This window comes from Chinchilla lanigera, unplaced genomic scaffold, assembly GCF_000276665.1.
Source record: "Chinchilla lanigera isolate Chin_1 unplaced genomic scaffold, ChiLan1.0 scaffold00013, whole genome shotgun sequence".
NCBI lineage: Eukaryota > Metazoa > Chordata > Mammalia > Rodentia > Chinchillidae > Chinchilla > Chinchilla lanigera.
Window position 1 is genome coordinate 16658831 of NW_004955414.1, and position 27959 is coordinate 16686789.

General features: G+C 48.0%; 2 protein-coding genes across 2 annotated transcripts in view; one reads left to right on the forward strand and one right to left on the reverse strand.

Moving 5' to 3' along the window:
* The window catches only part of Slco2b1 (solute carrier organic anion transporter family, member 2B1), a 49773-nt gene extending 43819 nt beyond the window's left edge, over window positions 1–5954 (reverse strand). The window contains exon 1 of the mRNA XM_013512025.1: window positions 5640–5954. Coding sequence (XP_013367479.1) covers window positions 5640–5655 — 16 coding nt within the window. The 5' untranslated portion in view covers window positions 5656–5954. The remainder of the gene's footprint in view (window positions 1–5639) is intronic.
* Window positions 5955–20456: 14502 nt separating this feature from the next.
* Window positions 20457–24800, forward strand: LOC102015714 (olfactory receptor 2AT4-like). The gene is made up of 3 exons (XM_005380450.1): window positions 20457–20520; window positions 23808–24428; window positions 24682–24800. The coding sequence occupies exons 1-3, from the start codon at window positions 20457–20459 to the stop codon at window positions 24798–24800; spliced, it is 804 nt and encodes a 267-aa protein (XP_005380507.1).
* Window positions 24801–27959: the final 3159 nt, after the last annotated feature.

Below are 27959 nucleotides of genomic sequence, written 5' to 3' on the forward strand. Positions count from 1 at the left end.
AAAAAACCAAAAAAAAAAAAAAAAAAAAAAAAGATTGCTCCAGGGACAAAGACCATGGCAAGGCTGGACCACTGAGGTGGAGGCTGAGGTTGGAGGAGTTGGCGGGACTAGGTGATGATGTGGGGCTGGAAGAGTAGGCTCTCTGGGCAAACCATGCCTGAGAGTCACAGCCATAGAGGGGTGGTGCGTTCAGCATTGGACATGGCAAGTTTGGGTGGCACAGATACCCAAGGGCAGATGCCCAGGAGGCCATGGTTCCAGAAGAGAGAGCTAGCAACAGACTTCTAGGCATCTGGGAGCACATGTGGATGAAGATGCCAGAAACCACTGTGGTCAAACTGCCCTGCAAGGGTGAGAAGCCCCCACCATGGGCTTCAGGGGAGACGAGAATGGAAGGCGGAATCAATCCCAGTGTGAAAGGGGGAGCACCTTGGGCCTGGAAAGCCTTTCGCCACCATTCTAACATCCCCATCGCCCAAGCCTGGGTAGGGAAGCATGCCTTGCAGCAGATGTTGGCAGTCCCCGCATGAAGAGGTGCACACACCTCTCCAGAGGTGGGGCTGGGAGGAGGCCAACCTCACAGCAGCCAGACTTCCCCTGGAGCTCCACCCCGCAAGCTGCCCCAATTCTCCCCGCCTGCAGGGTCCTGCCTAGCTGTTGCTCCCTCCCTCCACCATGTGTCCCTCTCAGGCCGGTCCCTGCTGCCTTTCCCTCAGTGGCAGTTGGTCACTCTTGCTATTTATGTCCTCTGAGCTGCCTGATGAGGTGGTAAACACCCCCGGATAATCTGTCCTGTCCACCTGACCAGATGGAGCATGCTGGGTCCCTGCTGGAACCTCTGGGTTCTTCCAGAGAAGACTTTGGATTTAAATATTTATTTTTCAACACTAGCTGAGTGAGCTCGGGCAGCTTAGCGAGCCCTCTAAGCTTCAGTTTCCTTCTCAGTAAGTGAGAGACTAGGGTGTGTCTCATAACAGTTTGGGTAGGATTGAGGGAAATCCCCCTCCCCCAGTTGCCACACAAGGAGTCCACACTCCTGGCCTCAGGATCAAGGCTGCAGGAGCCACTCATGCATCATCTATCCACTCCTTGGTCTCTGGCTCTTGCCATTCTCTGTGCTCCTTGTGTCCTCCCCACCTTTAAGCCTGTGAACATACATATCAGTCCCAGCTCCCCTTCCTCCCTGGAAAACCACTTCTCCTCATGCAAGGTCTGGCCCAGCTGGAGAGCATGATTGCTGAATTGAGATACACTGAATGAGGGAGCCCAGAAGGCAGGAGCAGGGGCAATAGGCAGGCAGGAAGCCATGGTGGGTCTGGGGCAGGTGGAGCAACCTAGCCCAGTGGTGTGGAGGGGAAAGTGTCACAGGCAGGAAGGCGGGTGTCTCTGCTTAGGCATCAGGCTTGGCTGTCATGTGAGGGAAATTCCTTCTGGCGGGACCCTTGGGTGGTCTCTTGGACAGTAAGGCACTTGAACTCTGGCTGCGTGTCTTGAGAGAGATCCAGTAAGAGGGGGAAGGAGACCAGGCACTTTTTCTGGTGGTTTCCCAGCTGGGACAAGGACCCTGCGCTGGGACTTTCTGTTCCCAGTTCTGGCCCTTGGCTAGCCCATCTAGACCCAAGATGACCTGAAAAATAGGATCTTGGACTGGGGGGAGGGTGAGTCCTGAGCATATAGGGAACCCATGTCTGTCTGTTTAGGCCTAAAACAAGGGGCTGAGGTGCAAGAGAGATGGCTGTGGGCCCGAGACCACACCACCTTCCCCTCTTTATGGCCCCAGGTCATTGCTGTCTGTGCTTAAATCAACTCCTCAAGGGACCCAGGGTCTCCAGTCCTGGAGAAGGGGCAGCTATTTCGCACATGCATTCAAAGAACTGTCTTAGAAATGTCTAGGCCTGAAAGACCCTGGGTCTGGAGAGGAGCTCAGCCCAGGCCACTGTCCACTAGGCTGAGCCCTTGGGAGCCTGTGGTACAGACTCTTCAAGAAAGAGGGCAAAGGGACAGCCAGGGAGGAGCCTGACACCAGTGGGGCTTTAGTGCACCCCTGACCTGCCAGCGGCTAGCTGTGCAGCCTGGACAAGTCACTGAGCTCCTCACAGCCTTAGCTGTAAAATGGACCCAAGGGTGCTTTGTACTCATAGAAACACCACACACATGAGCTTATGATGAGCATTGCCAGGAAGCAGATTTGGACCCCTGAAGCATGGCCACTGCTCTTCTCACATACTTTCTATAGCTCCCAATTGCTTCCTAGACAAAGTCCATATGTCCAACTCGGCATACAAGCTCTGTGTGATGGGGGTCCCATCAGCTTCTAAATTTTTAAATATTGCGCAGTGACTTCCCCTACTTGGACCGCACAGGGCAGCTCACTGTCTCCACAGACATGCCAGGCCCATCACTTCTCCAAGCATTTGCAACGCCCTCTGCCCTGCTAGAACGCACACCCTGTTGAGCCTCTATTGAGGCCCTCCCTCCTAGGGTGCTACTGGCGCCCACTGTGTAGCTAGGTGTTTTTGACAGTTTCTAACTTCAGCTTTTTTTATGCATGTGATTTGTGTCTGTGACTCTCTGGTCCCCTGGGAGGCCATGGAGGGCAGGACCACTGCCTGGTTTCGTGCTGCCCCTATCAGCACAGAGCCTGGCTCCGGGCAGGCTTTAAGCCTTCAGGAAAGGTTGGAGCGGGGAAGGAGTACGGCGGGGCAGGAGCATGGAGACACAGGAGAAAAGCTTATGCCCTGAACCCTTCCCACCACCCCTGTTCAGAGGCGCCAGGCCTGGGTGAAATCAGGCTCTACCCACAGGGAGTACTGGCGTGCTGAGATGGGTGTCACTCTCCACCACTGCAAGCCTTAGTATTAGGCTCTGGGGTGCAGCCTGTGAGGGCGGCACCTATACCCACAGGGAGCAGCAGAAGCCCCAGGTGGCACTCTGGAGACAGGCAAGTCCCCAACATAGATGGGAAGAAGGGACCATACTTTTATGGAAAGGCTCTGCTCTGCCGCTCCCCCAAGAGATTGGGCTTCTTATCACTACAAAAGGGACCAAGTGACCATCTTGGCCACCTCCTTCTATCTATTGCATGGATGGAGAAATTGAGTCCTGGACAGGGACAGAATGAGACTGGACGTGGAATGCCTGGCACCCCATTGATGGAGTCTAGGTTGGCTCACTATCTGCTTCTCAGCTGCCTGGGATCTGGCCCTGTAGGCAAGGCCATTTCAGGTTGGGAGGAAATAACTCCAACTCCACCCACACTCTAGTCATTGGCATCCAGAAAACAGCTTGTTTTGTCTGGAGGCAGCACAGTCAGTGGAGAATTGGCCGAGGTGGGCAGAGACCCACCAATGTGAGGTGTGTGGAAGGAAGAGAAATCCCCCACGGGCACTGGAACAAAGAGGAAAAATCTTTAGCATTAGGCAGATGGCACTGGCCCCCACTTTGCTGTTTATCTGCTGAGTGACCTTGGACAAGTTATTTGCCCTCTCTGAGCATCTTTTTCCTCACCCATTACAAAGGATGAGAACATTCCACTGAGTTCTCATAAAGCTAGTGATGCAGAGCTTCAATGTGAACATGGGCCCTGCTAGTTCTTACCATCACTTCTCCCATCTTCCCTGGGATGGCCCATGTTTGAACACAGCAGCTTGCAGAGAGCAAGAGCAGAACTCCCGGAGTAAGGGAGGATGGATCAAAGACAGGGTTAGCTAGCACTCGGGCGCTGACTGGCAGGGGTTACCTCCAGCTGGGAGAGTCAGCCTGGAAGACTTCCTGGAGGAGCTGATGTTCCTACGAGTGGGAACTGGGAAAATTCCACCTGCATGGGGCGTGCAGGGGCCTTCCTGAGCAAGGGTGCAGAGGTGGGAATGTGGTTTCTCTGGACTGCACTGTGGGAACCGCTGAGGGAGATTATTTTCTCTAGCACCTTCCTGTGCAGACAGGGAAGCTCTCTGTTGCCTGAGGACATGTGGTCAGGTGGTGGTGGGGTTCTGTGGGAGCCACGTCTGGCCCTCACTCGTATCTGGTGTCTGCATCTGGTGGGGACAGCTGGCCTCTCTGTGAGTGGCCCTGGACTGTCTCCAGGGTCCAGGCTCTGTATCCTGCCCCACCTGCGTTTTTCCCCATCCTGAGTCCCATGGTGAGCCTGGCTGTAAGCCCAGATTGGGGCTTCGGAAGCAAAACTAGAAGTGGCTTCTGGTGGGCAGGGGGTGGACACGGGGTGGACACAGGGGTCAGCTTTCTGCTATGGGGTGTTGGGGGTAATCAGCGAATATTCCAGAGCAGCATCTTGTGGGAGCTAGAAAAACAGTCATGGGGGTGGGCACTGGGGAGCAGCAGGTGCAGAAGAATCAGAGTCTCTGGTTTTGGCCACACCACAGCGTCTCCAGCTCCCCCAGCCCTCGGAGCCAAGGCTGACTGGGGATTTGGCTGCTCAGTGGCCCATTCGTTGCCTAAAACCAAGCCTGGCAAATCTGACCTCATTTTCTTCTCTTTTGCGACGCCCCCTGGAAGGAAACATTTGCCTTCACCCTTCCTGTCAAGCCACGGTCCCCGAACTGTGACTGCATCTGCCTGGAGTCCCTTGGCCTGTGATGCCGTCACTGCTGGGCCCCTGGAAGCAGGCCCAGCCTTGCCGGGGATGTGAGGCCCACACAGTGTGGGACGAAAGGTAGGCAGTCTGGAGGGAGGCCCCAGGGCTTCACTGTAGGTGGCTGCTGGGGTACCCAGTGTGAAGATCCTTTGTTTCCTCCACTGCCCGCTGCCTGCCTGAGATACACTGGGCCGGGTGCTGACTCCCAGAAACCCTGTGCCCTACCCAGGTGCTTCCCTGCCATGCACAAGCTTGGTTCCTGGAGGTGTCCAGATATTTCCCCTCCTTCCTCCCTGCTCCACGGCCAAGCCAGGTAGGTTTCTGCAGGTCTCTCTCTGAATCCCTCTCTCTCTCTTTCTCTCTCTCTCTCTTTTTTTTTTTTTTTTTTGGTACTGGAAATCTAACCCAGGACCTTGCACTTGCCAGGCAGGTGCTGTGCCGCTGAGCTATATCCCTGGTCCCTTGAATCTCTCTCTTTTATAAGGATCTAGCTGGGTCTCTGTCTGCAGGTCTGTCACCCTGCAATGTCTGTCCCTGTGTGTCCCATGCTTTCCCTTTCCCTTTCTCACTCTCACTGCCTCCTGCTTTTCTCCATATCTTCCTCATCTCTGCTGCCACATTCTCTCCAGGACTGCTCTCCTCCCTGCCCCTGCAGCTCCTGCCCAGACCTGTTGATCTGCCTCCTATCTTTCTGCCCCTCCCTGCACGTGTCTCGTCTTTCTCTGCGCTATTTGACTTGTCTGTCTCTAACTTTGTCTCCTTCACAGGGGGATCAGGCTTGTATCACTGTTTTCTCCCAGTCCATTTGGGTCTCATCAGGGTGGTTTGGCTGGGTTCCCTGCCTCCAGCTGAGTAAACAGGCCCTTTCCTATTCCTCGGTCACTCCCTCACTTACAGTGTTCCGGGCGGGTGTTTGGCTGTTCTGAGAGCTGTGCACTCCCTTCCCACCTCAGCACACCCGTTTTGGCCCCATAGCCTTGCTCTTCTCACTGGGAACCCGGCCTCCAGTCCACTTCCCAATGCCCTTCCTTACTCCCTCTGGACTTACCTATCCTGGGTCCCATGACAGGGAGAGTGCAGTGAGTTCCAGATCCTACGTCAGTCTCAGGATGCAGAGCTGAGCAGTGGGAGGAAGTGAGCCTGAGGGGGAGATCCTGCAGGCGAGCTTTGGTGATGTCTCCCGGGCCACACAAAACAGCAGCCACCACCTCTCCAGGCAGAGTTAGAGGGTCCTGGTCAAACTAGCCCCTCTCCAAGGGCCCGACTCCCTGGGTTACTTGCTTCTTCCCCTCTCTCTGCCCTGGCTGGGACAGCCTGGGGCCAGGGTGGTGTAGGAAGCAGGGCTTGTTTAGGTCCACCCCCCTGCTGGGAGGAGGCTGTCCTGACTCTCTGAGGCTTAGACAGCCTGCTCCTCCCAGCTTCTGGCCCTGGGGCTTCCCTTAGATATTTCTCCTGTGTTAGCCTTGGAAAAAATAGATGTCACCGGGTCTCCTTGAGCCAAGGGCCCTCTAGCCTTGAACCCCCAGTCTCTTTATCGCCCTCCACTTTGCATCTGAGCTCTTTCTCCTACCAAGCTCTTGTCCTCCTAGAGAGCTTCCATGGCCTTCCATGAGCCCGCTGAGCTGTTGCCCTCCTTCACCGCACTCCTGCTCCCTCAAGCCCTGTTACCTTTCACTGAGTACCCTCCCCCAGCCCTGAGGTTCCAGACTAAGGAATGATTGTCCACCTGGAAGCCCAATGATAGCCCACCTGGGCGAGACACTGTAGGTGTTCCATCAACCATAGCCACCTAGATGACTAAGAGAGGGAGGGAGGGAAGAGAGGGAGAAAGGAAGGGAAGCAAGGGAGGGAGAAACAGGGGAGGGACAGAGGAAGGAGAGCAGAAGGCAAATGTGAAATTCCCAGGTATTTCTGGACTAAGACCCGAGGACCGAGGCCTTGCAGCCAGTCAGACCTGTCCCATCTCACCTACACGGGCTGAGCAAGTGGCTGCCGTAGACAAGTCCCTTCACCTCCCGGACTCAGGTCAGATCCCTCACGAGGAAGAAGGTGCAATAACCTTTCCTTGCAGCGCTGTTGTGAAAGGTCAACAAGATGTAAAGAAGCTGTGCCTGGAGGCCTTGAAAGTGTGGAAGAGAAGGGAGCGGCAGAGGCAGGGCCCCGAGGCAGGCGGGAGAGAAAACATCCTCTTTTTCCTCCTCCGCTTGGCAGCATCTTCACCCTGAGGCTCCTTTGGGCCCTTCCATCACCCCAGAGGCTACGTACATTTTACAGAAGAGGCACTGAGTCTCCGTCACGTGCCAGAGATCACTCAGCTAGCTGGTGATGGGACCATGTCTTGGTACCTCTGCTGCTTAGACTAGCTGTTTTCCTTGTTCAAGCTGTCTTCCCAGGGAAAGATCTCTGGGTTTCTCCAAAACCAGGATGTAGACATGAACCTGATCAGAAATAGGATCTTTGCATGGACTGTGAATGTGGGTTTGGAATCTAGCTTTCCGTGCAATGACAGAGAAACATCCTTCAGTCCCATTTGGCTCCTTGTAGCTGGACGAGGGTGCTGGTAGGATGTCTGGAATGTGTGATGTACCCGGCACTCACTGGGCACCCAATAGAATGCTGAATGCTGCATGAATGAATGAGTCTTTGAGAAACTAGAAATGGGAATGCATGACCATGGAGAGAGGTCAAAAGTTGGCTTGGATTGGCAGAGAGGCCAGAGGAAATCAAATTAGTTCTTTCTAAATCCTCAAAGTCTGCACATCTAGAGATTGTTAGAGGTAGAGCCTTCCATGGCTCTAAATTGCAAGTGTACAGTTAAGAAGGGAAGATCTCTTTAGATGTCTAAAAGCTCCATTGTTCCTATCCTGGTGTCAAAGGCTGAAGAAGTTCACAGAATGGTCTGTGTATGTACTGGGACCAGAATATTCTTGAACTCAGAGCTCTGGACCTAGACCATGGTCAGGTACCCAGGAGCCACTGGTTCTTTGGCCATTCGGCAGTCAGACCAGCTCCTGGGCTAATCTCACATGAGGCCCCATTGTGGGTAGCCCAGGCTTGAATTCTGACCCTGCTGGTTTGTGCTTTGGATTTGTCACTTGCCCGATGTGTGGTGTTTGCTGTGCTCTATGCATTTTATAGAGAGCCCCGTGATATGTGTAGATTCTAACACCATCTGTGGATTCCCACAGTTTGCAAAACTTGATGCCTTTTTTAGCCTCGTGATGCTGGTAAAGCCTGGCTCAGCTTGCAAAACTGTGCAGCTTCTAGGGACCTATGGTGTTCACACACAGTATCTCACACCAAGCCTGATGCTGCTGTAAAACCCTGGGCTCTTGGCAGAACATAAGGTCTTCATCTCTCTAAGTCAACCCACTTAGAGACGTGCCTTTTGTAATGCAGGCAAAATAGGAGATTCTTCAACTTAGACAACCTGATTTGAGTACAAGGGAAAGAGAGTGAGCTGCAGATTTGAGAGCTTAATTCTGCCCCAGCTCTGTCACAACCCTGCTGGGGAACTTTGGGCAAATTCCTATTTGAGTCTCAGTCTTTCCATCTGTAACACGGAGGCCATGATGTCAAAACCATCTGCCTCCCGGATGGTCCTGAGGGTCACTGTGAGTTGGTTCAAAAGATGAGGCGGCAGGGGCAAGAAGGGGAAGAGTGGTCAGAGGCTCCTTCCTAAAAAAGACATCAAACTGCCGCCTCAGCATCTTCGCTCCCACTTCTCTCTCACCGTCCAGCCAGGGAGCGGATATCTATAAATGAGCACTCAGAGAGCCAGGCGGTCAAGTGAGGCCTTGGTCAGCGCCTGGGCCACCCCAGCCTTACATGTGGCTTGGGTTCACAGCCTCTGCTGTCAGACAGCTCCCATGCCTGACTCCTTAGCTCTGCCCAGGGAAAGCAAGGTTGCACTTACGTTGTCCAGAAGCACACAGCCGCTCAGAAAGGCCACTTGCCCAAGGCTATGTGCTGAGTACTTGGACAGCAGGGCTGGGATGTGAGCCAGGGGCAAGGAGGATGAATGAGTTGTGCTCAGAAGGTCAGAGTGAGAGGGCTGTGGAGCTCACTTAATTCAGTCCTTCCTTTCCCCAGATCTGGACACCAATGCCCAGAGAGTGTGATGTCATGAGGGAGTCACCAGCCCTCTTTTCCTGGCCTTGTTTCCTTGGTCAGCTGAAGAGAAACCAGCTCTGTCCTGCTAAGTGCTCAGGCCTTCCCCTTCGTCAGCTGCATCCTCCACCCCCAGGCACCTTCCAACCATGGGACGAGAAGTGGGGTCTGCAGGTGGGCCTGGGGGTCCCGTTGGAGCCGCCCCACCCCGTAGCTCAGCACAGCGCTGGCTCTTCCACCCTGTATGAGCCATGCGACACTTTCTGTGGCAACTGGGACCTGTCTGCAGGTTCCTGTACCTCCATGCCTTTTGGAAGCTGCCCCCTTCTCTAGGCTTTTTTTCCCCAGCAGTGGCCTTCTCCCAAGCCCTGGGTCTAACCCCCTCCGATCTCTGTTCCAAACTCGCCGTCCTGCCTGGAAGTGGCATCCCTGTGCCCCAGAAAGAGCATGAGCTCAGGTACCAGACAGCTCAGACCCCACCAGTGAGCAGCTTACCGAGGCCCTGTGCCCTCTTCTGGGAAGTAAGATGACAAGAAACCTCCCCAAAGGACTGTAGTAACCCCATCTTTTTGTCCCGTCTTCTCCTTGGTAAATGTACCGCTTCCCTAAGAAAACTAAACTGCCCCTGAGGCCTTGCTGGGTGACTTAGGGCTGATCACTGGTCCCCTCTGATTCTCTATGCCATTGTCTGTGAAATGCCTCTCCAGAGCTGTCAAGGCTCAGATGAGCTGATGGATGGATTGGTGCTTGCTGAATTCTGAGAGCTGAGAGACACACACCATTATTACTATGGCAGGGATGGTGATGGGGATGACTTGTTATTTTGGAAGCAGAGGATGAGGAGGAAGTAAATCATACTAGGTGGGTGTCAGGTCAGCCTGACCTGACTGACAACCCCATGGAAATGAATCACTGAATGGCCCTCCTAAGGTAGGGGGGAGCCCAAGGGAAAAATGGGGGCTCCACAGGCAGTCTGGTGGTCACCATTAACGGCTGTAACCTGGCAGGTACCGCAAGGCTATGTCTTCCTGCGGGCTCCAGCCAGCATTGGCTGGCCTACGACCCCAGGGCCGGCTCTACCATTGACGTGCTGGTGTTGGTCAGGCCCTGCCCTTTCCTGGTCCTGTTTCCTTAGTATGAGGTGGTCCTCAGGAAACTTGAGAAGGGGGTCATTCTTCTCTGCGCGTCTCTTAGAAGGGCCACATGAGCTAACGCATGCACCACTTCTTCCACGGTGTCAAATGTAAGGTGACAGTTATTAATAATTTGTGTGCTTGGTGAAAGGACACTGATTCCCAGGGTGCAGCAAAGGCTGGGGGGTGGGGAGTGGGTGAAGGAGGGCGTGCAAGTGGGGTGGAAGCCGGCGTCTGCTGGACTGGGGCTTCTTCGTGGGAAGAACCCAGCTCCCTGAAGACTTTGCAGCACTGCCCTCTGGAGGCAGAGAGGAGGTTTGCACCCTGGCTTTCTCTCAAGAGTCTCGACCACCGTGGGAACTGATGAAGATGGGCCAGGAGACAGCAAAAGCAGCCATCACCTGCTCCTCCCTCATCGCCTGCACACCTGTCCACACTCATGCCCACCTCCAACCCAGCCTCTCGTCCATCTTCCTGGAGGCCAGAGAGGGCTTCCTAACCTGCACATCTGTCCATGCTACTCCTGCTCAAACCCTGGTCTTCTTCCCCTCTCCCATAAACCATCTTTCTCAGCTTGTCCCTCTGTCCATATGCATTTTCTGCCAGGTTGCCATCCTCACTTGCAAGGCAGACAATATGGGAGGGTGATTAAGATCCAGGCTCAGACAGAACCAGTCAGGTGTGGTCCTTGGCTTCTCCATTTGGTAGCTGTGTTACTTAAGTTCTAGTCTGAGATATTCTTCTCTTGTGGTAAAATACACATAATCATAAAATGTGCCATCTTACCTGCTTTAAATGTACAGTTCAGCGGCACTGAGTCCATTCAGAGTTGTGCAGGTATCACTGCGGTCCATCTCCAAGCCTTTTCCGTCTCTCCAAACGAAGGCTCCAGGTACATATGCACTCAGTTCTTCACACCTCTGTCTTCTCATCTGGAGACTGGGCTAGTGAGCAGTTTGGCATTGCAGGGTGCCTGTGGGTGGGTGGTAGGGATTCACCCAATACTGCGATTGCTTTCTTCTCTTGAGGAAAGTACTCTGGAAAGCAAGCAGGTGACCTCTAGAAACCCACACCCGCTGCTGCCCAGGATTCATTTCTGACAGCTGCTGGGAAGCATGCCACCTGCTTCATCTAGGAAGATGAGTCACTTCCTCCCTGGTGGCAGCGTGAGCCTGTGGATGGAAGGCAGGAAGCAGAGCAAGCTGCTACTGCTGCTCATCATGCTGGTCCTTGCTGTGGGTCTGATGGAATTGCATGGACAGGAGGATGTGTCTGACATCAGGGACGTGTCTGGGCCGGGCAGGGCACTCCAATTTGCTACTGCCCTAGCTCTCCCAGGAAGGCTGGGACAGCCACCTTGTTTCCATCAGTACTGCTTACTCAGAACATTGTCAGCTTGCATTTATTCTGAGTCCTTTCTCTCTTTATACCCCCAACACACATGTCCCTTTTCTTCATCCATTCTCCCCAGATCCACTCCCGCCCTCTGTCCTGGCCCTCGTGCCTAAAGTTCTCTTACTGTCTGAGTGGTGCTGGCCTAATTAAGATGCCAGCCCCCTTTTGGTCCTCTAGGTCAAACACAGGTGTCCCTGAGAGCGGGGTAGATTGGCCTGGACCTTGGGTCTCCCAACCACAGCATCCTCACCCTGGCAACGGCAAGGGGAAGATCTTTTCAGCAAATAGGCTCAGTGGTGATGTTAGAATCAGGCTAGGCCCAGGTTGAGATGTTAGAGGGCTAGATGGTCTTTCAGATAGAGACTTCAGTCTCTTGAGTTAAAGATATCAACCATCTTCTAGAAATATCCTGCAAGGGAAGGCAGTTTGGCACAAAAATCTAGTGCTAGCTTTGGAACAGCTTAGGCCTAAGCTTTGACAACAGCTAGCTAGCTATGTGGCATTGGACACTTCATCTTCCTAAGTCTTAGTTTTCTTGACTATAAAGTGTTTCTGATAATTACAACTCACCTTCACTATGTGTTGGGTACTTTTCTAAGTACTTTACTTACACTGACTGAGTTAATATTCCTAACAACCTATTTTAATCCCCAATTAACAGACAAGGAAGCTGAGCCCCAAAGAGGCTAAGACACTTGCTCAAAGTTACAAAGCTGGTAAAGCCACACAGCAGGATCTGAACTTAGCCATCTAGCTCCAGGGTCCAAATCCTAACCACGGCCCTGTCTCAGAGGTGGAGGTGAGGACTCAATCCTCAGACACTGGTCCTTCAGCCTTGGTGTCGAATACTAAGTGACGAGCTAGTGCCTTTGGCTGGGTTCCAGGCTTGCTCTCCTGATGACCATCTAGGTGACCTTGACATGTCACCTTTCCTTGTCAAATCTCAGGTTTCCCTCCTGCAACAGGAAGGGCTTGAACTGCAGATGGTAACCCCTAGATCTCTGTTCCAGTCCACACTTCCTGTGCTTCTTGTGTCCTGGCGTCCCCCAGACACAACAGGCTCAGCCAAGAGCTCAGGAAGTGTGCCCCTTCCCAGGTCCCCAACGCTTAATGCCGAGCCCTCTCCTCAGTCCTCTGGACACTTGCACAGCCTCCGTACTCTCCCATGATTCCAGTCTCCCATCCAAGGTCATCCTCCACATTCACCAGCCGTCCTTCCAAACCCAAGTCTCACTGTGCCCAGACCTTCTCTTAGAACAAATCTATTCCTTAGCCTAATATTTGGTACTCATCACCACATGCCTATAATCTCCCTGCTAGGCCGGCCCACCTGCTCTGGCCCACCCTGTGTACCGCAGGCCTGTGTCTCAGTGTCTGCCCTCCATGCCTTTGTCCAGCTGACCTACACTCATCCTCCAAGGACCTCTCCAGTCCCACCTCCTGCTTGCCCAAGTTCCTAGTTGATTCTTCCGGGAGGAATCTGGACGTGATCAGGCTCATCTGAGTCCATCCAATAGGTTCTGGTGTGAGGTTTCCTGTCACCAGCTCCTTAGCCACTCCTCTGGGTCCCTCCAAGGAGCACAGAGTTGTGGTGCTTCTTCCTCCCCTGAGACCCTGAACGAAGGATTGGGGGAGCCAGGGTAACCTGTTACAGGACCACAGGAAGACAGAGTAGGAGAATTTCAGCCTTCCTGCAATGAAAACCCTCAGAAAGACAGAGACATCTGGGGGAGGTCCCTTTGTGGCTCTGGTGGAGACATACCCCAGCACTTGGCAGTTTGCAAAGTACTCTACAAAGAGCATCTCATTAAACTTCCACTCAAGCCAACACTGTTGGTTCTATCACTCTCATTCATAAAGCAGAAACAAAGGCAGAGAGGTGGAGTCCCTTGCCCAAGGACACACAGCTGGTTACTGGTAGAGCTGAGATTCCACCCCAGATGTGTCTGGCCCCCAGAGTGAGACCTTCCTTTCAGGCCACGTTGCCTCCTGGTGGTAGTCAGGAAGGTGATGCCTATTGGGCCCCAGCACTGGACACTGACACTGCCTTCCCCTCCCCAGAGCTCTGTGGCCTGCTGCCCATGGCCAGGAAGCAGCCCAGGTTCTCTAGAAATGTCTTTATAACTTCCTTTTCTTCTTTGGCACTTTCCTTTTCCAGCCTCTCATGTCTGTCAAAACCTGCCGCCCCCGTGCAGGTGAGACGGAGAGAGACAGACGTCACAATACCCAGTACTTCCAGGGCGCAGTGGTGTCGGGGCAGCAGCTGACCTCTTGCTGAGCTGAGGACTGGGTGATTTTCTGCTTTGAATTTGTAGGTATTTCATACACATACAGGCTCCTTCTGGAGACATCTCTGGACTTCTTTACTTTCCAAGGAAGGGGAGAGAGGCAACGGACAGTGAGCTCACGGACTTTCCCATGGTCTAGGAGAGAAGAGCAGGGACTTATACAAGTTAGACAGTAAATGTTCATGACACTTGTTTATTTTTTCTGTAAACATACCTTATTAAATTAATTTGTATGAATGTATGGGAGTATTTGTACACATGTATGGGCACGCACAGCCAAGGTATGAAATATGTACTAGAATTTATGTTAATATATGCACTTTAATATTACTTATCTTTTTTAAAAGAGGTGTCTTTTTTAAAAAGATAACAAGATTTGGAAAACCAAAAATACAAAAAATGAATTTGTGGGTGAGTTTTCATTCAGAAAACAACTTTTAATTTTAAATCAAACCCAGGGCCTCACTGCTGCTAGGCAAGCACTCTACCACTGAGCTCTATCCCCAGCCCTGAGGGAGGGGGAGGGGGGACAGAAAGGGGATGAAAAATGAGTTAAGATGTGTTCTGTGAGTGTACCAACTCCCCACAGTGAATGTAATTATTATGTACTGCAATCATGTACTAATAAAAATAAAAATTTAAAAATTTTTTTAAAAGTTGAAGCTGCTCAGGGCTCACTGAGGATTAAATGTGGGCCTCCATTCACCCTTGGGCTGATCTCACCAACTCTGGAGGCTCAACAGTGATGCTGTTCCTGGAGGCTGAACTTGATGATTATGAGTGAGGGGAGAAACTGTTACCTCATGATGCTCTGGAGGGTGAGCAACAACTTCATGAGGGAGCTCGGGAGGCTGAGTTGCAGCCTCCTGCTGGGTAGAAGTTTCAGGCTCCTCCTCCGTGGTTTGCAGATGTTCAGTGGCAGTCTCCTGATGGGTTGAAGAAGCTTCCACTTTCTCAGAAGTCTCTAAATTCCTAACTGTGGTCTCCTGCTGGCTTGGAGAGGGTTCTCATTTGAACAGGCTCTGGAGATTGAACTGGAACCTCCTGCTGAAATTGTAGGAGCTCAATGTCTTCAGTAGTCTCTGGAGGCAGAGTGTGGACCTCATCGTAGATTGCAGAAGGTTCCACGTCATTCACTGGAAGTGAGGTTCGAGCTGCAGCCTCATGGTGAATTGGAGACATGCCCGACTCTGCAGTGGGCTCTGGTGCTATGGTAAGTTGTAGCTTTGGAGGTTCTGCAGTCACACTGGGTAAGACTGAATGCTAAGCTTGATGGTGATCTGGAAGTAAAGACTTTACGTCACACTGTTATAGAGACTGAGCTGGTTGCTCTTGCTGACTTGGAGAAAGTTCCACCTCCAGAGATTCAGCAGGAACATAAACAGTGTATGCTGGGAGGCAGGGACCCATGCATGCAGGAGCTGAGCTGTTCTGGCAGCCACTTGCATAACTTCTTTGGCAACCGCACACACTGTCCTCCACTTTACTTATGACACCCCTGTTTATGGAACCTTCAGTAGGGTGCAGCCCAGGTAGGCTTGGCATGGTCTAGGGGATCGTTTCCCCCCAGTGACCAGGCCCAACTCTCTGCTCCCAGTAGCAGTGACATCAGTTCCCCGTAGGACCCTCTCCCCATAGTGAAGCAGGATATGGGCCTCAGGCCTTGGTGGTCCTGGCCTCCAGCAGCCCATTGGGAGAAGTGGAGCAGAGTTCCCTGGGGATGTCACAGAGTGGGTCCTGAGGATACTCAGAAGTGCTAGTCCAGCTCTGGCAGCCTGAGCTCTTCTTCCTCCAAGCCAAAATTCCAGAGATATTTTTTCTTCTGTTGGCTCTACTGCTTCCAAGAAAAGTAACTGACCTGCAAAATGAGGGCCAGTTAGGGTGGCAGGCAGGAGAATACGCATTACAGTGATTTATTCCAAAATGTTGCCTTTTGCTCTAAACCCTCAATATCCGCTTCCAAGTTTAATAATTCATCCTACTCTGTCAGGCTGGGGCTACCATAGACTCCCTGATGACTCCACAATTCCTACAGGAGGGGCTTTGTCTAATGGCCACTTTAATCTTGCACGGAAAGGGTTTGAACCTGAGTGGACAGTTCTTTACTTTGGCAGGGGACAATTTTCCTCATTCTGCCATGGCTCAGCAGACTCATTCATCTAGAGGTGACAGCGGTCTTTTCAGAGGTTTCCGCCTGTGTGCACACATGGAAAAGACACTTCGGATGTTTTCTTGAAACCCTACTACAAGCTAACTTCTTCACAGCCTTTCTTTTTTTTTTTTGATTTTGGTTTTTCTCCGGTACCAGGAACTGAACTCATGACCTTGCGCTTGCCAGGCAGGCGCTTTGCCGCTGAGCTAAATCCCCAGCCCCCACAGCCTTTCTTATATTAATCTATTTTCTCATTGTAGGTTTTTCTGCCGTAGCCCTAGCACATGAAGTCCAGGAAAGGCCTTCATTCTCTCATCTCTGTTGCCCTGAACATGGCTGGGCACACAGTAATGGTTTTAAAGTGAAACTGATTCCAAATGTTACGCTGTGTAGGGCTGGATCTACTCTTACAATCAGATTTCCCAAATGAATGTTGACTTGCTCCTCACACTTCTCAGGAGGCTAGGCTTCCTAAAGTTTGAAGTTTCCTTGACTAATTCTATTTAAATCAAACTAAAATCACCCCTTTATATGGAAAAAACTTCCAATAATTTTTCAGAAGGCAACCACTTTCTTTACCATTTCAAAACAAAATATTTCACAACTATGAGGTAGGAGTTAAATCATCACAAATCTCCAAGCTCCTACTACCATGAAACATTTTTACTCTCTCTAAATATCCTTGACAGAGTAAATAATGACTATTTTCTTTTAGAAATTACTTTGGCAACTTAATCCCTAATTAAAGAAAGAAATTGAGAAAGAAAGAAGAACTTGGTGAACAAACCTCTTCTGTACAGGAAAGAAAACAGATTCTCAGATGCACAGGCTCGGAAGCAAGTCAGTCTAGCAGAGATCTGTGCCTTATCCACTTTGTTGCCCCACCCTCAGCTCCAGTGGAGGGTGAACAAAGGTGCCCACAGGCTGGTCCTCTTCCCGAAATTCCACCACTCCTTCATGTCTGTAGCGAGGCTCACTCGCAACCTACAACTCCAGACCTACAAACCCGCCCGCTCCCAATTTCACTCCCTTCCTTCCCACTCAGTGCACCAGGAGCCCAGGCCCTGGGTTCAGAAGCTCTTCTGTGCTGTTGGCCATTTTCTTGCTCTCCTGTTCCTTCATTCTCTTGCCCTCTACTATCTGTCTCCACCAACAAATGGCAGGAAATATACTCAAATAGTTCCACCTTAAAATATAGCAACAAATGGCAGGAAATACACTCAAATAGTTCCATCTTAAAATATAGCAGAAATCTCCCTGGCCCTTTGCCACGGTCTGAATGTTTGTGACGCATACACCCCAACCCCTCACATTGAAACCTAACCCTCAATGTGATGGTGTTAGAAGGTGGGGCCTTTGGGAAGTGATCAGGTTCTGAGGACAGAGACTTCATGAGCGAAATTAGTTGTCTTACAAAAATGTCCCAGGGAGATTATTTGGCCTTTCCACCATGCAAGAACACAGCTAGAAGACACTGTCTGAAGCAGATAGCATGCCCTCACATCTGCTGGTGCCTTGACCTTGGACTTCCCAAGTCTGTGAGCAATAAGATGCTGTCATTTATAAATGAACCAATTTAAAGTGTTTTGTCATAACAGCCTGACAGCACTGAGATACTTCTCTCTCCAAGCAAACATCTTAAAGATGTCGTCTACTCTCTGTACTTACCCTGACATTCCACACCCACTGTTCCACTGGACATCTCACTTGATAGTTAGGAGGCATGGGCTTTGGAGATGGATTGGAGTCCTTAACACTGGCTATTGGTCCAGAGGAAGGACCAAGGCAAGTCTGGTCCTCTGAGCCTCCTCATCTCCAAACTAAGGGTAATAAAAATTACTTCTCAGGTTAGATGAAACTAAGTGGGTGACCACCAGAGCATGCTCATTACAAGTTAACACTCTATCCGGGCTGTGTCTTCTGTCATCTTTATCATTACCACTCCTCTTTGTCCCTTGCCTCCCGGCTGGCTCCCTGGCCAAAGCTCTCCCACTCTGAATCACTCTCCTTGCCACAGTGGCTCTGATGTTTCTGAGACAGAGGTGACTATGTTACTCCCTTGTCTAAATGCTGAATCTGGTTCTCCCATGTCCTCATGCTGAGTCCTTATTCCTTAGGTTTCAAACACTTCTCTCTCTGCTTACCCTGACCTTCCATACCCACTCTCCTCTTCTCTTTCTAGCCCCTGCTGATCTCTTTAGCTCATCTTTTGAGACTTTCCAGTTTTCCTGCTATACTGCTTCCCAAACAAACTTTCATTCACAGCTCCTGCCTTTGCACCCCTCCAGGCTTTCCCACTTCCTCACTGGCCTGGGAGACTTCTGCTTGTCTGCTTATAAGTATAATTTTGAAAGATGTCTTCTATGAGGCAAGACTGCTTTGTTGCTTCCTCTGAGTCTCCAACTCCTTAGTAGCACAGAGTACTCCAGCTATGTTGACCGATTTTCCCACTGGCTATCCCTGGACTGTGTCAGTTTGCCATGATCAGACACCTAACCCAAAGCCCACTTCATTCATTGTGGAATGAGTGATGAGTCACAGTTCACCTAATCTTTAAAATGGTGGCATTGACAGCAAGAAGAGAAGGAGCCCTGGGGCTGAAAGAAGACGCAGTTACTGAAGGCTCCGCCGGGGAGGCTGCTCTCAGAATCATAAGGCATCCATGAAAGAGCAAGAGTGTGCAAGAGAGAGCAAGCAAGGGAGCAAGAGTGAAGATGGGAGAATGGAGAGGCCCTCAGCTTGCTTACACCAATTCCTCCCCACTCAGAAGATCCTCATTGGCCATTTGCACAAGTAATTTAGGGTCACAGAGAGAATGTTTGTATTCCTTTTCTCATTGTGTCATTGGTTGACACCCTAGCTCCGCTGAGAATTAGCAAATCTGAGCTTTCAGATCGGTCCTGTCCTTGGATGATTGCACAACTGGGTGATCCCTTTGAGCCTGTTTCCTCATCTTTCAATGCTACCAATCATTGCTCAGTAGGCACAAAACCCCATAAACCATGAAGTCCCATCTCCCAGTAAGCACTATTAATCTTGTTGTTCTGTCAGAAATGCTCAGTGGTAGCTGGGCTACCAGCTGGGAGTCCTCCCAAAATGTTATTCCTAGCTGGGTGTGGTGGTGCTGCCTGTAATCCCAGCACTTGGGAGGCCTAGGCAGGAGGATCATTGCAAATTCGAGACCAGTCTGAGCTACAAAATGAGCCAGTCTGGACTACATAGTGAGATTCTGTCTCAAAAAAATATGTTATTCCAGGATCCAGTAGAATGGGGCCAAGGCCCTAGAAGATGAAGGATGGGTAGAACGTGAGAGTTTAATGCAACCAGGCTCAGCCCCAAACTGGGCCTGTCCCAAGGAGCAGCACTGGATGCAGAGGGGAAGAGACAGCTGCAGTGCCCTGGGCTGAAGAGCTAAGGCAAGACTGCTAAAGGGGAGGTATCCAGGACTAATCACAGCGCCAAGAGAGCCTGGCTCTGGGATCTTGGCACTTCTTACATGATGGCATTTTTGGAATTTGTGTGTGGCTTCTGGCATAATTCTGGCACCAAATCTCTGTGTGAACTTGACCAAGTCACTCCACTCTCTGAGTCATTTTATTTGAAAAAAAATGGAGTTGAGGGGAAATGATGATTAAACAACATTGCTTTTTTGTAAGAAAGTTTCTGGCTCTGGTGTTCTGGGACTACCCAGCAAAATCTGCACTTACATGGTGTCTTAGTTACTTTTCTCATCCCTGAGACAAAATACCCAACATCCATACATTAAAGGAGGAAAGGTTTATTTCAGCTCACAGTTTGTAGAGGTTTCAGTCCATAGTTGGCCAGTTCCAAGGCGGGGCAGCATGGCACAAAGACATGGCAGAGGGGAAACTGACCATGATGTAGTAGGCAGAGGGCAGCAAGCAGCAGCAGCAAGCCTGCCTTTCTTCTGTCCCTTTGTATTCCGTCCAGGTTGCAACCCTATTGATTGGTGCCACCCATACCCAGGATCAGGCTTCCATTATCACATCCTTAATCCACATTCACAGGCCCTAATCCAGCCACCTTTGAAACTCCTCATCTATGACCCCAGGAGGCTTTAGGGGACGTCTAGAAGTAAGCCATAATACATGGTTCCAGTCAGTGGTGGGAACAACTTCTCAAAATTAGAGCAACTTTCAGAACACTTGGTTTGTAGTAAAGAAAAATTCCTGCTGACTGGTCCATCAAGGGAAAAAGTTCAGTTGAACTCATGTTAACCCTTTCATTCATTAATTCATTTATTTGAAAATATTTAGGGAAAGTTTATTATGAACCAGATACCAAATAGAGAACATTTATTCTCTGTAGGCGAAGCCTGACTCTCAAGATATTTTTTAATGAAGATATGCTCGGTCTATTTCTTCCAAAGTCATTTCTTGGAAATATCATTTTCCTAGCCATTTAGAACCTCTGATCAGCACCCACTCCATCTAAAACTGTTTTAAAATGCTCTCAGACCAAAACAGAAATTTATAGTTGTCTCTGATGCCAGCCTAAGAGATAGAGAGAGGAAAACAAAACCCTTTGGCCTAATTTTTGCCCAGGTGGAAACTAGAGCTTCCAGTTCTCTAGGTCCTTGGCTTGGTGGAAAGGGCCAAGTTCAGAACCTGAGAAGCTTGTTTTCCCAGACTAACTCTGACCATAACTTGCTGTGGATGAGGTGCTGCTGCCTTTCCTTCCCTCACTCCAGTCTGATTTCTTCACTTGTGAGGGAAGGTCATGGATGCAACTCTCTGCAGGCCATTTCCACTCTTACATATGGTAAGATGGGAGAGATTTTGCTGGGCAAGGGAGAAGCTGGAGGTGTGGAATTGTACAAGGTTTTCATTGGTATGAAGAGGCAGTGATCCAGAGGGCAATATCCCTTGCCCTTGGACAGCTGAGTCAGAAGGAAAAGCCCAAGAAGCTCAGTTCTGAGGGTTGAAAATCTCATTTGGAGGTTTTGGGCTGCCAGGATTGCCCAGTGTTTTAGCCTGTTTTCTGTTGCTATAACTGAATACTGCAGACTGGATAATTTATAAAGAATAAAGGCCTAGCCAACACATGGTTCTGAAAGCCCAAGGGCATGGTGTGGGCATTTGCTGATGAGGGCCTTCCTGCTGGGCATGACATGGTAGAGGACATCACATGCTGAGAATTGCTAATTTAGAGAAGTTTGCTGATTTGGTTCTCTCATTTTTTTCATGATACTAGTAATCGAACCCACTAGTAATTGAATCACATTCAGCTAATCCTTAACCCTTTCAATTTTTTTAAAATTTTGAAACAGGATCTCACTAAGTCATTAAGTTACCCAGGCTGGATTTGAATTTATAATCCTCCTGCCTCAGCGCCCCCAGAGCATCGAGATTACAGGTGTGAACTACCACACACAACTTCCTGACTTTCTCTTATAAAAAGCTCATTGATGCAAGCATAAGGGCCCTGTCCTCACAGCCTCACCTATTCCTAATTACCTCCCAAAGGCCCACTCACCTCCAAATACCATCAACATATGACTTTGGGAATTAAGCCTCAACGTGAATTTTGAAAGGGACAGACACAGACCAAGATTAAACCCAAGGCTTCATGCATACTGGGGAAGCACTCTACCACTGTCCTACACCCCAGGCCCTTGGGCACTGTCTTCAGCAGCTCCTGGGCAGAGCAATTACTTTGTGCAGCACTTGATCATCTCTCACAGCACTGGCTCTTTAACTTGTCAGCTCTCTGGCACCTGCTGAATTAGAGGCCAAGGAAGGTGGTTCCAGGGCAGTGGGCATGAAGCAGCTCAATAGTGACACCTGCTGAGCTGCAGCAGCCAGGAGGAGGGAAAATGTGCAGAATGGGATGGAAGTACAAACAGGCCTTGCTTGAGGACCAAGCCCCCTTCCTGGGACCAGGTCATTGTACATGTACATTGTATACAATATACATTATATATTGGAATTGTATAAAGTATGTACTTTACAATATTCAGAATAAAGAAATGGTCAAAAAACCCTCCAACTTGGTGACTTTGCTTTTATTTGCATAACTCACATAGAGTACTGTAATGTATAACAGGACACAAAGTTACACTGCACTACTGTACTGTACAGTACAATCAGCAAAACTGACCGTGCTATACTGTAAGTCCAAATGGAGGCTGTAAGCCCAAGCAGCAGGCTGTGAGCTCGGACAGCGCATCTCAGTCATAAGTCTGGACAGGCAGTAAACATGTAGGGTGTTAAATGAGGAATAGCTGTGACCTGAAATGCATTTTTTCCTCACCGGAAAAGGGAATTCAATCTAGATTCTGTCAAGGGAAATGACTGCTTCTATCAAAAACATAGTAAAACAAGGTCTCTGTCCTACTAGGGTACCTCATAATCTGGGAAACTGAGGGACTTTCAGTGCAAAAATCAGGACAGTTCTGAGCAAACCAGGATGGCCATTTACTGTAAGATACAACACAGAGGATACAAAGGCAGATCACAGGACACCCAGCTGGCCTGACACTGATGAGGAGACTCCCAGCACAGACACAAGAAAGGGAAGTCATCCCTAGTTAGGAAGACAGTATTTTGTAAGACTCTCTGAAGGAAGTAGCTGAAGAGAAAGATAGTATAGGAAGGGATGGAAATCCAGAGACAAAGACGGTGGTGCTGAGTGAGACACATCATCCTGCCAAGATGAGGGAGAGGAGAATGGAGTAAGGCACAGAAGAGAAATGGAATCCACAGCAGCCCCTCAGCCTCCCTCAAAGCATCTCCCAATTCCATAGAGCTCAGGAGTTCTGTCTTTGTCAGAGGCCCCTGCCAGTCCTCCAGAGGTACCTGGTCAAATGAACATCAGAATAAACTACCAAGAGTTTTTACTCCAGGGCTCAACTTCACTCACTCCCAACCAATGACTCTGTTGTCTTTAGAAGGTCCCAAGTTAAGCAAGGTCACTTAGAAACTGTAGGGAGAACCCTGGAGTTGACAGTCTTGCATCAAATGACTGCAGTCAAGATTCTAGTGTGGCAGTGGGCAGAACCTGGAGCATGGCTCATCACCATCACTGCACCCAAATGTTCCTTCACTTGTGACCGCAGGTATTCGGCTAAAACATCAGACTCTCTTAAAGGAGCTTCTGGAACTAACAAAAGAGCTATTGGATTTTATAGTTGGCATTTGAACATTTCAGTGGATGTGTTTCATGTCTTTTTCTCTCAGCTAGATTACTTGCCCTCTCACCTTATAATCTTACTTCTGTGGTTCATTTATGTTAGTTTATTTATTTATTTATTTATTTATTTATTTATTTATTTATTTATTTAGAGAACCAATAGACCTAGGGTCAGAAAGTGGCTTAGAAACATTTAATCTAGCTCCCACCCTCTTAAGAGGTATTAAACCTCTTCTGTGGCATTCCAGCCCAAAAGACTCCAGTCTTGTACACCTGTTGTTACATGGAATTCACTGATTTTTCAAGCCTGCCCTTTGCATTATCAGATAATCCTGATTGAAGGAAACTTTTGTATTATGTGAGCCTGAACTCTGAACTCCTGAACCTGCTGTTGCTGGCCCCAGGTGTTTGTAAAGTATGGCTCCTGCCTTTCCACAGGTGTTCCCTTCAGGTGTTTGTGTCTACCTCTTTAACACACACACATACACACACACGCACATACACACACACACAACCAGCTCTTTCTATTGATATTAGAGTATTGCTATTAGAGATTGACAATTTAAGGCATCTTAATTGTGCAGTAAAATTCCGGGCACAAAGAAAATTCTGAGTAACTACTTCAAAGATAAAGATACACAATATATTGACTACTGTTATTCTCGTATTTTGTTATGAAATTTTGTTTTATTTTTTCATAAAAAGAAAATGTTGGGATTGAGATACATAGTTAGAAAGGAAAATATGCATTGTAGTTATACATTCTTATTTTTCTGGTTTCCAGATGTGTCCTGATGTTCCCGATGTCTGTCTTCAGACATCTACCTTGGACCCACTGTGAAAAGCATAACTCATAGCAGGTGGAAGGACCCTCCCAGCCTTCTCTACTTGGTGGGCATCCCTTTCTGTGACAGTCCTTGCTTCTTTTGCTTTTCTCAGTTTTCTTCTTAACCTACCTGGCCATCCTTCTTAACCTACCTGGCCAGTCCTGGAGGCGGTGGTGTCAGAGTCCAGCCTGCAAAAGCTCATATACTTCTTCCTAATTAACTTATCTGCCCTGGACATCCTTTTCATCATAATCACTGTCCCCAAGATGCTACCCCTATTCTTTCATGGGGGCCGCTTCTCAGCTTCCCTGCTTGCTTCCACAGATGTACTTGTTCCAATTTGTCCTGCTCTAGAAGCCTTCATCCTGGTGGTCATGGCCTGTGACCACCATGTAGCCATCTGTCACCCACTGCACTACTGGGTCCACATGACCCCACAGACCCACGCTGCACTGGCAGGCAGTGCCTGGCTTACCACCCTCCTCCTGCACATCACAGAAGTAGTAAAAACCTCCCAGATGGCATCTGATGACATTGCCTACATCTACCATGGCCTCTGTGACCACTTGACCCTGGTTCAAGCCTCCTGCTCCGACACCAGGCCCCAGACCCTCATGGGCTTTTGCATCTCCACGGTGGTGTCCTTCTTCCTCTTGGCACTTCTCTCCTATGTGCAAATCCTGGTCTCAGTGCTTCATGTCAGCTTCCAAGAAAGATGTTCAAAAGCCTTTTCCACTCACACCTCTCATTCTTTGGTTGTGGACACTTGCTATAGCTTGACTCTTGATGTTAGAGGTTTGGCCTCCAGTGTGGCCCTTCTTTAGTACCTGACTTGTGATATAAACAGTTTGCTCCAACATACACTCCTGCTATGATGAGTCATCTTTTTCAAACGATGAGGCTACTCAATCTTGGATAGAAAGCTTCAGAACCCTGAGCCAAAATAAACCCTTTTTCTTTATAAGTTAGTTGTTCCCAGAAATTTCATGATAGTAACAGGAGGTTGACTAATATAGCACCTGCTGCTCATTCTTTGCCGTAGCTATTGTGGCCTCTAGAGCTGACCTACTGAGATTGGCATTTGCCATTCTCACAGCTGTTCTCAACTCTGTCATCTACACGCTGAGGAACAAGATGTCAAAGTGGTCATGACCAAAATGTCATGTCCCTAGGACCCACGGCATTTTGCGGGCCCTTGACTCTTACATGTAGCTAATTCTGCTCTAGGGTACAAGTTAACTAAATACAGAGAAACCATAACAATATTTTTAAAATATATTTTTACTTTTAATTGGCAAATATTAGTTGAATACATTTATGCAGTACAGAGTGACATTTCACAACAGGTAAAAATATGTGATCAGGGAATTGACATGTTGATCACCACAAACATTTACCATTTCTTTGTATTAGAACATTCAAAATCCCTTACTATTTTGAAATATGCAATTAATTGCTGTCAATTATAATTATCCTACAGTGCTATAAAACATTAAAATTTATTTCTCCTTTCCAAATGCACTGCTGTACTTGTTAGCCATCCTCTGTCATTCTCCCTTCCCAAAAGGTTTTTTAGTGAGTTATAGCAAGACCAGAAATAGGCCAGTAGGACTTCTATATTTATTAACTATAGGCTAGATTATTAGATAAACTCTTCTGTGGAAAGAAGTAGAAATGTTAGATAAAATACAAAAAGAATCTCCTTAAAAACATTAAGAAACATCAATATATTAAGGCTAAAGTCATCAAATAAGAATGAAGACAGATAAGTTATTAAGATATAGACATGTGGACCAAGCAAACAATATACATAGCTCAGAAAAAAGCTCTTTAATATATACATAATTGATATATATGGGAAGTGACACTGTAGATCATTATGGAAGATTGACATTATGGCATTGGACTATCTGGTAGCCACATGTCAGTAAAAGAATTTCTCCTTTTAACTCAAAGAAAGACCAAAACCAATCTCATTAAACAGCTAAATAGATAAGTCAACACTGTAAAACTATACAGGAGATGATAAGTCAGTTTTGCTTGGGGTATGGAAATATTTCTTAAACAAAATTAAGAAGTTCTAAATCTAGGGAAAAATAGATAATATTGACAGTTTATAGAGTCTCTCTTCATCAAAAGACAACAAAAAGAGACAAGATACAGATTGAGAGAAGTTTTTTGCAATGCATGTAGCCAACTAAAGAATTCAGGACTCAGAGCCAGCATATATAATTACTTCAAATAAATAAAAAGAGATAGTTAGGCCATTAGAAAAATGAGCAAAATATTTTACAAGAAAGAATATACAAATATCCAATAAATATAAGAAACAGTGTCAACCTCTTTAGTAAGAGAAATGCAAATTACAACAACAGACACCACTAGACACCGATGGACTAAAATGGGAAAGTCTGACAATACCAAGGTGAGGGTGTGGGGCAACAGGAGCTCTCACACACTGACAGTGGGAGTGTTTGCTAGTACAGCTACTTTAGGAAACACTTTATAGTATTGGAAGCATGTTCTCTACAATTCAGCACAACAGCATTTCTTTAATTTGTGAAATGTTCAGAAAATGTACCAGTACACACCAATTAAAAATGAAGACATTGCATATGCCTGCAAGAGAACAGGGGAATCTCATATAGTGTTGAGCAAAAGAATTAAAACTTGATATGGTATAGTATGAGTTCAGTTCTGTAAAGCTTAAAAACAAGCAAAACTAGAACGTGTTTTTATCAATGCACACAGAGATCATAAACTGTGAAAGAGTATTTATAATGAAAATCAGAACCATGTTTTACTTCTGTAGAAGAAGAAAAGGGTTATAATCAGTGGGAGGCACCAGGGCTTGTGAGGTTTCTCAACATTTTCTTCTCTCCTGACAGATGGTGACATGAGATTTGCTCTAAAAAGGAAACAAATCACCTGTAAAGGAAAGCCCATCAGAACCATAACAGACTTCTCAACATAAACCTTCAAGTCAAGGAGAGTTTGGAATGAAGTATTTCAAGCCCTAAAAGAAAACAACCTCCATCCCAGATTGATGTACTCCACAAAACTATTTTCTAAAATTGATGGAGAAATAAGACACTTCCATGACAAAGAACAGCTCATGGCCACAATATCAGCACTCCAAAATGTTCTGAAGGACATTCTAGAGAGAGATCATGAGGACTACAACTCCATGAACCCCAAAAGAATGAATCCACCAGGCAAGGCAAGCAGTTAAATGGGGTTACCAACAACAGGAAAATAACATGACAAGTCAATATATATCACTTAGAATCATCAGTGTTAATGGTCTCGATTCACCAATTAAAAGAAACAGACTGGCAGAATGGATCAAGAAACAAGATCCAACAATATGCTGCATACAGGAAGCATATTTAATTCAAAAAGAAATTCAGAAACTGAAAGTCAAAGGATGGAAAACAATATTCCATGCACAGGAATCTGAAAGAAAGCAGAAGTAGCTATTCTAGTTGCAGAACAAGTGAGCTTCAAGCCAAGACTGATTAAGAGAGACAAAGAAGGTCACTGCATTCTTGTAAAGGGAACAATCCAAGAGGAAGAGATAACAATCATAAATATATACACAACAAATACCAGTGCATCCAACTATGTAAAACAAATATTAATGGACATAAAAAGTCAAATAAACACTAACACAATTGTAATAGGATATCTCTCTCTCTCTTTTTTTTTTTTTTTGGTTTTTCTCCAGTACTGGGAACTGAACTCACGACCTTGTGCTTGCCAGGCAGGCGCTTTGCCACTGAGCTAAATCCCCAGCCCCTTGTAATAGGATATCTCAATACCCCACTGTCACAAACAGACAGATCAACTATACAAAAAATCAACAATGAAATATCAGTACTGAACCAAACTTCTGAATAAATGGACTTAGTAGATATCTACAGCGTTTTCTACCTCACAACATCAAAATACACATTCTTCTCAACTGCATATGGGACATTCTCCAAAATAGACCACATACTAGCTCATAGAACATACATAAGTAAATGCAAAGGAATTGAAATTATCCCTATCACCTTGCTGCTTGCAGCCCACATGGTCTGTTGCTTGAGCAGTGTCTTGGTTACTTTTTTTTTTTGGTTGCTAGACAAAATATCTAATGCCCAAAGTTAAGGGAGAAAAGGTTTATTTAGCTTACAGTGTGTGGAGGTTTTAGTCTATAATCAGCTGGTTTCAAGGCAGGGTGGCATGGCACAGGAACAACACTTTAAGCCAGCACAAGACCAAAAAATGGCAAGAGCAAAGGGGAGAAACAAGCCTCTTTTTGTCTTC